Raw genomic sequence first — 10,341 nt, forward strand, 5'->3', positions numbered from 1 at the left:
TGCTGAGCTTTTTCTACAAAAAAAGCACTGTTTGAAATTATTATCAGATAAAGGTCTTTACTAAAGATATATTACTGACGACATTAATTGTTGTGGTAATAACATTTCCAGGGTGTATATGCTTTTTTGTCTTGTTTAACCACCGGGAGGTTGGCAACCCTACTGCGCAGCCCTTCGCGAGAGTTCCCGCCCCGCCCGCGCTCTGCCCGATGCCGGGGGCCCTTTAAGGCCGGCTCCGCCCCCTCCCCGCGCCACGGGTCTTGCGGGATCCAGGCCGGAGGGAGGCGGAGTCTTCGCGCTGTGCTCCCCGCTGGCGCCCCGGCTGCCGCCATTGCAGGGCAGCGGGCGCCCCATCCCCACTCCCCCGGGAGGCCGGTTGGGGAAGGCAGGGCGAGGCCTCGGTGGGCAGGCCGGGCGGGCGACCCGGGCTCTGGGGCAGGAGGAGGAGGAGGCGAGGCCTTGCGAGCCTGGTGAGTGGCTTGGTTATGGGCGGCTTCCGCAGCCAGGCTGCCTGGGCGGCCCGTCGGGCGTGGGAAGTGCCCAGGCGGCGGAGGGGGACGACGTGGTTCCCATCCAGGGGTTGCGCTCTGCGCGCACGCTGGAGGGTGGGATTGGCTCGGCTGCAGTGCGTGGCTCAGGCTCAGCCCCCTCCCCGGGACTGGCTTTTCAGTCCCTTCGTGCCAGGAGGACGACGGAGCCGATCCCAGGGAGCGCTGGCGAGCATGTAGAGAGTTGCCCTTCGCTCCCGCCCCGGGGGCGGGCGCGCTCAGAAAGCCAGCTCGCGTTTGGCACTTGGGGGTTTGCGCTTGGGGCGTGTTCCTCTTGGCCAGGGAGCCCCAGTGGGTTAGTCGTGGCTGCGCCGTCGGGGCATGACTGGGGAGGGGCCAAGGCCAAAATTTACCCCCGGGAAACCCCCCCCCCCCTGCAATCGTCTGTGAAGTTCACTCTCAATGCCTTGGAAGCATTCTCTTTATTTAGGTGCTTTTTGGAAAAAACAACAAAAAAGCCCACCCCTTCCCTCCAGGAGTTTAGAATAGCTTGTGTGGATCTCATCCGGTTTATCCTCCCTGCAGCCCTTTGAGGTAGGCTGGATCCCGAGAGAAGGGCTGGCCCGAGAACACCAAATAAGGTGAATTGCAAACAGGGACTTGGACTTGGCTCTACTTGGTCCTAGTCTGACAGCTAAGACTTTTTGTCTGCCTTTTTGTCTTTCAGCCTAGGCTACCTAACTGGGTTATTGTGAAGATAAAACACAGGAGAGGAGACCCAGTTACTGCGCGGGGGGGGGCTCCCTAGAAGAAAGATGGGATAGAAAATGTAGTCGATGTCACTTCTCCCACGTTCCTTAGGAAACTGCCTGCTGGCCTAAGGCATCGTGGTTATTCTGGATTAATCCATGGATGAATTGTGGAGCACTGCTCCACAGCTGGGGAAGCCAGTGCCAATTTCTGCCTCCCCCATCGGTCTGTGGGTTCCCCTATCGCCTTTTGGAAATCTGCCCTGTTGTGGGTTGGAGGAGAAACCTGTCAGGCCAGATTGCCTTACCCAATGGGTTTAAAAAAAAAAAAAAAAGGAGAAGGGAGTTTTGGGCTGGCTGGGAAAGCAGCAGCGCTTCTCAATCCCAACGATCCTGCGTTGGCTTCTTCTCTGCGCAGGGTGACGGTGGGTCCGGGCGCAGCCTTCCTCCCGCCACGCCCACGATGGCCATGAGGGACCTGGTGGAAGCGGAGTGTGGGGGCTCCAACCCCCTGATGAAACTAGCCGGCCACTTCACGCAAGACAAAGGCCTGCAGCAGGAGGGGCTCCGGGGGCCTCTAGCCTGGCCTCCCACGGCTCCAGCACCAGAGGGGGTAAGTGGAACTAGGCCGGGAAGCACTGGCCCGATGATAATAGGTGGTGGTGATTCCAGAGGGGGTGTGCCGTTTGCCACTGCCCTTCGGTAGTTACCTCAGGATGGCATGACGCAGGGAACTGCCGGAGACTGAACCGGACCGTCGGTTCTTCAGGGTCAGTCCTGTCCAATGCTCCCTCTAAGCTGTGGAGTCTTGTGAGCAAAAATCCTACTTTGTGAGCTCCTGGCATTAAAGTTGTGAGCGAGCAAGTTGGCTACTGCGTAAACTAGTTTGCTCTGGAGCCCTCCTTCCTGAGCTGAGACAAAAATCTGTGAGCTGGAGGCTAAAAAGCTGTGAGCTAGCTCGCACCAACTCAGCTTAGAGGGAACACTGGTCCTGTCTACTGACTAGTAGTGGGGCTCCAGCGTCTCCGGTGAAGGACCTTTCACATGGCCTGCTTTTTCCTTTTCTCCTGTCAAAGCGCAGCTGCTTTATGGCATCCCCCACGGGGGTTTTTCAAGGCAAGAGATGTTCAGAGGGGGTTTGCCATTGCCTGCCTCTGTATAGCAACCCTGGGCTTCCTGGGAGGTCTCCCATCCAAATATTGACCGGGGCTGACTCTGCTTAGCTTTTGAGATCTGACCAAATTAGGCCAGGTCAGGGTACATTGCCTACTACCTGGCTCTTTTTTTAAATGGAGATGCCAGGGATTGAACCTGGGACCTTCTCTGTGCCAAGCAGATGGTCGAAACTGGAGCCACACCGTGAGAGTTATACTGAGCATTGTATCTGTTTTTGTATTTTTCTGGAGCTTTGGTTTAAGAGCAGAACTAGCCAGCTGCGTGCTGGAGTGGGGCGTTCTCTTCCAGCCTGCTGGGGCCCTCCCCACACAAAAAGCCAAGGGCGTAGCCACCGAGGGCCTGTGGGACATGGTTTTGTTCTGAGTGGCGTGTCCTGCTTCCCTGCCACGAAAGGTGGGCAGGGCCGAAGCACCGTTGCAGTTCTGTATATTCCTTCTGAACCTGTGGTGGCTCTCCTGGGGCATAGTGGAAAGGCAGCCCTGGGATTCCTGCAGAGATGCTCAGGGGCCAGCGCTGTGTACGAGAGGAGCTGCACATCTGGATCGGTGGTGCTTCTGACCTGGCAGGCCGACTTGCTGAGCTCAAGCGGAGGGGCCCCAGAGATTGTCCCTTGTAGCGCTGGGAAGGGTGCCTGCCCACTTAGCCTGGGTGAGCACTGCTGCTGGAGCTTCCCTGGCCAAGATATTCAGGGGTGGGGTGGGTGTGTGGTGATGTCCTGGTGGGGGGGGAGAGATTTAGGGTTGTTCTATTTTAACTGGAAAAATGTCTCACTATCCGTGTAAGCTGCCTTGAACCGTGAGAAAAGGAGGGATAGGAATGTTTTAGTCACCAAGTGGTAGGAGGTGGGGTTTTAGCCCAAGGGCCTCCCTTCTTCTCCCTTCCTAGTCTGACAAAGTTAGCAGTTTCTCATTTTAGGAAACGGGTACCTTTTTGTACTGAGGGCTGGGGGGGAGGGGGAGCGGCCAGGTTTGAAAGCAGGGCAAAAGATTTCTGTGCGTCTTTGGGCCCAAAGTAAAATCTTTGGTTATGACCCCCTTGCAAAGGTCGTTTCTCCCCCCCCCCCCTCACATGCAACCTGATCCTTTTAACTAGAGAGGCCAGGGATTGAACCCTGGACCTTCTGCAAGCCGTTCCCTGACACACACACACACACACACTCCCGTTCTGCTGTGTACATTGGGGGGGGGCATGGTGTTGCACAATAGGCAAGAAAGATAATCGTGTGATTTGGGCTGTTGCAGATATGGCAGGATGGGGAGGTGGAGGAGATGTGCGAGAGCAATTTCAGGCAGGGTGGAGGGGCACGGGGAACCAAAAGTGCACGTCAACTGTCTCTCTGTCCTTTTGGGATGGCTGTCCTCACGTCTGCTAACAGTCCTTTCCTCTTCTGCAGGTGTCCAAACCTCTTGGAAGAGCATCAGAGGATGACGTAAGATTGCGTTTGCTCTTTTGGTCTTCTTCCCTCCCTTTGACATATTCTGTATTGACTCTGTATTGACTCCTACTGCCACCTCGTGTGTGTAGTGCAGTTCTGGTTACCACACTTTAAAAAGGATATTATAGCTTGGGAAAAAGTGCAGAAAAGGGCAACTCAAATGATAAAAGGGTTGGGACACTTTCCCTATGAGGAAAGGTTAAAGCGCTTAGGGCTCTTTAGCTTGGAGAAACAACGACTGAGGGGGAGACATGATTGAGGTTTATAAGATTATGCATGGGATAGAGCAGGTAGAGAAAGAGGTACTTTTCTCCCTGTCTCACAATACAAGAACTCGTGGGCACTCAATGAAATTGCTGAGCAGTTGGGTTAGAATGGATAAAAGGAAGTACTTCTTCACCCAAGGAGTGATTAACACATGGAATTCACTGCCACAGGAGGTGGTGGCGGCTACAAGCGTGGTCAGCTTCAAAAGTGAATTAGATACGGAGCAGAGGTCCATCAGTGGCTATTAGCCACAAGGTATAGATAGGGGCTCTGGGGCAAGTGATGCTCTGTCTTCTTGGTGCTTGGGGGAGGGGGGTCAACAGTGGGAGGGTTTCTAATGTCCTGGCCCCACTGGTGGACCTCCTGATGGCACTGGTATTTCTGGCCAATGTGTGACACAGAGTGTTGGACTGGATGGGCCTTTGGCCTGATCCAACATTGGCGTCTCTTATGTTCTTATGCCTCCTTTCTATCTCTCTCTTGAATCTTACTGAAGATGTTTCGGGATCTATTAACATCTAGGCTGATCCCTGTGGCAAATTGGCTGTGATGACTGGTTGATTCTTTGCTGGTAAAGTCCCTTTCATCCAATTGGATGACAGCTTAAAAGTAGATCCTGTGACCTGTTTTAGTCATAAGCATTTACTTGTTCAGGGATAGTCTTGGATTGATCCCCTTGGCTGAAGTGAGGGTTCTTCAGGTTGTGAAGGGCGACTTGCTAATTGGATCCTTGTCCATCTTGGCTGATTAAGAAGCGAGGCTGCCTTTGGCTAAAGTTTTGAATATGTTGTTGGGGTTGGGAATTTTCCCTCGATCCTTGGAGGAAGCTGTTGTTAGACAATTGCTAAAGATACTGGCTTTAGCAAAAGAAGAAGGCCAGTTCTTACTTTTCCTTTCCTGACAAGTAATTGAGTGAGTGGTGACAGAGCAAATAAAGATACTCCTGAAAGGCACATCTACCGTTGATACTGTTCCACCTGGCTTGGGGGCTGAGACAGCTTTAGTTGCTCTGGTGGATGATCTCTGCTTACCAGTCGCTAAGGAAAATGTACCTTTTGGGATTATCCTCAGACTTCCTGCATCTTTTGACACAGTAGATTGTGAGAGCACCAGAGGTACTACACTGGATCAGACCAGTGGTCCCACCTAGTCCAGCGTCCTGTTTCATCCAGCGTCTGACCAATTGCCCTGGAGCTTTCAGAACACTGTGTGAGGGTAACGGAGAGAACAGCACTTCCCTAGTTTTGACCCTTTTTGTGTGATAAGAGTCAAAGAGTTTCCATCAGGAATGAGCAGTTGGTTAGTTGGCTAGGATTTTAACTGTGGAGTTCAATAGGATTAAATGTTCTTCAGTATTTATGCCAGACCAGTGATTGAGGTCATGCACAGCTTTGCAGCTAAGTGTTATCAATATGCTGGTGATAACCAGTTTCTTACGTAGGTATATGAATTTAGAACTAAGCTTCCAGAAGTTGCCATTTACATGTTCTGAACAAAGAGTGTCTGGAATAAACTGAAATTAAATCCAGACAAGGCGGAAGTGATGTTGGTTGAATGGCCCCTGTGCTGAGTGGGGTGGATTTGCCGAGTCTGGATTGGATCTCACTTGCGGAGTACCTGCTCTTTTTGTAGCAGGTACTCATTTGCGTATTAAGCAACACAGCCCTAATGTAGCCAATCCTCCAAGAGCTTACAGTAGCTCCTGTAAGAAGAGCTCTGTAAGCTCTTGGAGGATTGGCTACATTAGGGTGTGTGGCCTAATATGCAAAGGAGTTCCTGCTACAAAAAGAGCCCTGTCAGGTGCTTGAGGACTGTGCTGGTTGGTGCTGTTGCTAGGAGTGCCACACAGATCTATCCATCCTCTAGACTTGATTGCTGTAACATGCTTGACATGGGGCTGCCCTTGGTGAAAGCACCGAAGCTTCAGGTTGTGGCATGGGCAGGCCTTTTGCCTAGGGCAACCCATTGTGAACATATTGCACATGTTGTGAGATTATCGTTTTGCTTCCGGGTTCAGGTCAGGCTTGCTGGTTCTTCAATTCAAAGATATATGAGCCCGTGAGCCACTGCATTCACCTCTCCAACATCTTCCTTTTGTGGCCTCTTTTCAAGAGGTGCCAGTTTGGTGCAGTGGTTAAGTGCGCGGACTCTAATCTGGGAGAACCGGGTTTGATTCCCCACTCCTCCACTTGCACCTGGCTGGATGACCTTGGGCAAGCCATAGTTCTGGCCATTGTTCCCTCTAAGGTGTGGAGTCTTGTGAGCAAAAATTCTACTTTCTGCGCTACTGGCATAAATAAATGTGAGCAGGCAATTTGGCTGCTGCATAAATTAGTTTGTTCTGGAGTCATCCTTCCTGAGCTAAGACAAGAGAGTGTAAACTGGAGGCTAAAAAACTGAGCTAGCTCACACTAACTCAGCTTAGAGGGAACACTGGTTCTGGCACAGCTGTTCTTGGAAAAGAGCAGTCTCTGTCAGAGCTCTCTCAGCCCCACCTACCTCACAGGGGGTCTGTTGTGGGGAGGGGAAGGGAAAGGAGATTGTAAGCCGCTTTTAGACTCCTTCGGGTAGTGAAGGGCGGGGTATAAGTCCAATCTCTTATCTTCTTCTTCTCTTCCTTGGCATTCTCTGTAGTGGTCCTTGAACCTGGTCTAGTCACACGGGGCCAACTACAACGATCGCCATCTGCACTTTATCGTTTGTATTTAATCTGTATTTTATATTTTATTGTTAGAATTTTATCTGTTTTTATTGTAAATTATTATTGTACGCCGCCTTGAGCCTGCTTGTCAGGCAAGGCGGGCTAGAAATCCAATTAAATAAATAAATAAAATGGCCTCCCTGATAAAGGTCAAAGAGGTGCCATCCTTACCTCTGTTCAGGGTGCCGCTTTGTCGAAGGATTTTTTTCCTTAGTCGTGCTGGAGGCTGCAGGAACGTATTGCGTTTGTTGAGGCAACGGTTTCTCCTGTTGGGACCGGCAAACAGGCTACTGTTGATTTCGTTCCTACACGTTGTTCTGACTTGGACTGTCATATCCCTTACGGTGTATGTTTTGTAAGCCTCGTACTTGGAGAGAAGGCAGAACATCAATGCTTGACAGCAGTAATCTTTCATTTGCTTATTTGAAGACGTCGACCTAGCGCGTCGGCTTTTAGACAAAATGATAAAACAATAATTGAAGTACATGAGGCAACAAAGAACTTTCAGCACTTTAGGAAAAAGTGAATATTTGGATACGTGCCTTAAAATATCAAAGAAAACAGTAATCAATGAATCCTTCCCTTGTAGCTGGTGGCAGAGTTCCTTCAAGAGCAGAATGGCCCTCTGCTCTCGCGTGCCCCGCAGACGTTCAAGATGGACGATCTGTTGGCTGAGATGCAGGAAATTGAACAGTCCAGTTTCCGGCAGGCCCCTCAGAGAGGTGAGAACTTAGTCTGAACAGGGTGCGAGTGGAGGATGGGGGGGAGAGGGATCAGTGGTTAGCCACCTTGTCTGTCGTCGTTTCTTGTTGTGACACGATGTGTCTTTCAGCAGGGAAGGGGGGAGCTTAATGGGTGTGGGGAGGAAGGTAGGAGAAGCAGGTTCTCCTGTGCGATGGTGGTGTTCTCATCTTCACACCCTCTCGTCAACACACCCTCTCTGTCCTCTTGTCTCCTCTTCCTCAGCTCCGGGGGTGGCGGCCCTGGCTCTGTCTGAGAACTGGGCCCAGGAGTTCCTTGACGCTGCTGACAGTACGGTTGACATTGCGACGGATTACAACGAAGCTGACTGGTCCCAGGAATTTATTGCGGAGGTTACAGGTGAGGCCGGGGGTTGCGGGCTGTCTGGCTCAAAGCTGTTATTCACAGTGCGAACTAGAGGAGCTGCGGTGGCTCAAGTGCTTAAGACGCTGAACTGCAGGCTGTGGAAGGTCGGTAGCTCAGCAGTTCGAGACCCGGGTGCCGCATGACGGAGTGAGCTCCCGTCTCTAGTTCCAGCTCCTGCCAACCTAGCAGTTCGAAAGCAAGAAAGTGCAAGTAGATAAATAGGTACCACTTCGGTGGGAAGGGAACAGCGTTCCGTGTGCCTTGGTGTTTAGTCATGCTGGCCACATGACCACGGAAACGTCTTCGGACAGCGCTGGCTCTTCGACTTGGAAACGGAGATGAGCACCGCAACCCTAGAGTCGGATTCAACTGGCTTTCAAGCAAGGGAACCTTTACCTTTACCTTTTACCTAACTAGAGTTAAGTGCATTGACTTCAGTGGACTTGGAAGGATTATAGTTCTGCTCAGGGTGGCACAGTCATTGTCTTTGCTTCCCTTAAGCAGGCCTTGGAGTGCATGAACACCCCTATCCACCACCTTTTCCGTGTACCCTGGTGGAGTCTGGAGAGAGCCAGTGTGGTGTAGCAGTTAGAGTGCGGGGCTAGGCTCTGGGAGACCCGGGTTCGAATTCCCACTCAGACACAGAAGCTCACAGGGTAACCTCGATCTGGTCACACACTCTTCATCTAAACCTACCTTACAGGGTTGTTGTGAGGATAAAATGGCGGAGAGGGGAATGCTGTTAACCACTTTGGGTCTCCATTGGGGAGAGCGGCGGGTTGTAAATAAAGGAAATAAATAAGGTGATACTGATGGTGGTGGTGGGGAGCCGGATCCTTGGCGGTATGAGTAGGTTCACCTTTCATTGCCCTTCTGCCTTTTTGTCAGTTTCTTTCTGAGAAACCTGATCTGTTCCTTGAATAAGCTGTTGCTGATCAGACATACTTTTACAGCACCTTTTTTCAAACATTCAGCATGTCCAGGGATATAGCTTGGTTTGATTTCTCAGCCTTTTCAGACTCTTGGAAGAAGAGAAGAGATTGGATTTATCCCCCGCCCTTCACTACCCAAAGGTGTCTCAGAGCGGCTTACAAACTCCTTTCCCTCCCCCTCCCCACAACAGACCCCCTGTGAGGTAGGTGGGGCTGAGAGAGCTCTGACAGAAACTGCTCTTTTTCAAGAACAGCTCTTATCAGAACTATGGCTTGCCCAAGGTCACACCAGCAGGTGCAAGTGGAGGAGTGGGGAATCAAACCCGGTTCTCCCAGATTAGAGTCCGCGCACTTAACCACTACACCAAACAGGACACCCTCCTGCCCCCCAGTATCCCACCTCAGTCCATGAATGCAACTTGAACCAGTTGTTTCTTGTTCTTCTGGCAGACTTCTCAAAGCCCCAATAGCCAAGGTGCTCTTGCCTTCGTGTTGGCTGGGTGGTATCATCCTCCTCGTCCTTTGGCCTTGCATTCCAGGTCCTTCTGATCCTTATGGCTTTCCTGCGACTTCCATTCCAGTGGCCGTTCATGCGTCTGAAAACATGAGACGCCAAACAGGGCCCAATTTTCTCAGGGGGAGGGCTAAACCAGTCCTCTTGGAGTCGTCCTATTCTGTGCTGGGTTTTGCTTTCGCTGTCCTTTGACCCAGCTGTGCAGTTCCGTTGGCAAATAAGGCACGCTGAAATTACTGGCCTTATTGAGTTACCGCCGATTTATTCTATTTTAAATGGAACTTCAGACCCCAGTGAACTTGGAGTGGGTCCAGGCCACTGTTCTTCTTGAGGTCTGCAGAAATTGCAATTTAAAAAAAATGACGATAGTCGAGCATTGTTCTCATACTTTCAGTCGCAAACCACCCTCGTTTCTCTGTGAGGGGTGTTAGTGGATAGTTCATGTCCGCCCCCTCCCCCCTCAGAAACGCACAAGTACTTCCCTCCCTCTGTTTCAATTATTCTCCGTTTCTGCAAAGATCCCTTGTCGGAATCGCCTGCCAAGTGGGCGGAGGAGTATTTGGAGCAGTCGGAGGAGAAGCTGTGGTTGGGAGAATCGGAAGACCAAACGCTGGCTGATAAATGGTAAGTTCTTTGGTTTCTCCCCACACCGGCAATGTTCCCTCTAAGCTGCAGAGCCTTGTGAGCAAAAATGCTACTTTGTGAGCTACGGGCATTAAAGTTGTGAGCGGGCGATTTGACTACTGCATAAATTAGTTTGCTCTGGAGCCCCATCCTTCCTGAGCAAACACAAAAATGTGTGAGCCGGAGGCTAAAAACCTGTGAGCTAGCTCACACTAACTCAGCTTAGAGGGAACACTGCACACCGGTATGGTGAGATGTAAAATGTGACTGGATCTCATTCTGATTCTAAAGCAGTTCTCTTCTCTCCCCCCCCCCCCCAACTATAGAATTGGTAGAAGGATCACTGAG

At 51.2% G+C, this 10,341-nt stretch overlaps 1 protein-coding gene across 2 annotated transcripts in view; it reads left to right on the plus strand.

Moving 5' to 3' along the window:
- The first annotated feature begins 299 nt into the window (after window positions 1-299).
- Window positions 300-10,341, plus strand: part of PEX5 (peroxisomal biogenesis factor 5) — a 29,995-nt gene continuing 19,953 nt past the window's right edge. For both annotated transcript variants that reach the window (XM_015416456.1, XM_015416457.1), the window contains exons 1-6: window positions 300-470; window positions 1,656-1,850; window positions 3,807-3,842; window positions 7,406-7,538; window positions 7,783-7,917; window positions 9,888-9,993. In XM_015416456.1, coding sequence (XP_015271942.1) covers window positions 1,701-1,850; window positions 3,807-3,842; window positions 7,406-7,538; window positions 7,783-7,917; window positions 9,888-9,993 — 560 coding nt within the window. In that variant the 5' untranslated portion in view covers window positions 300-470; window positions 1,656-1,700. The remainder of the gene's footprint in view (window positions 471-1,655; window positions 1,851-3,806; window positions 3,843-7,405; window positions 7,539-7,782; window positions 7,918-9,887; window positions 9,994-10,341) is intronic.

This window comes from Gekko japonicus, unplaced genomic scaffold (assembly GCF_001447785.1).
Source record: "Gekko japonicus isolate JY-2015 unplaced genomic scaffold, Gekko_japonicus_V1.1 scaffold2148, whole genome shotgun sequence".
Lineage (NCBI taxonomy): Eukaryota > Metazoa > Chordata > Lepidosauria > Squamata > Gekkonidae > Gekko > Gekko japonicus.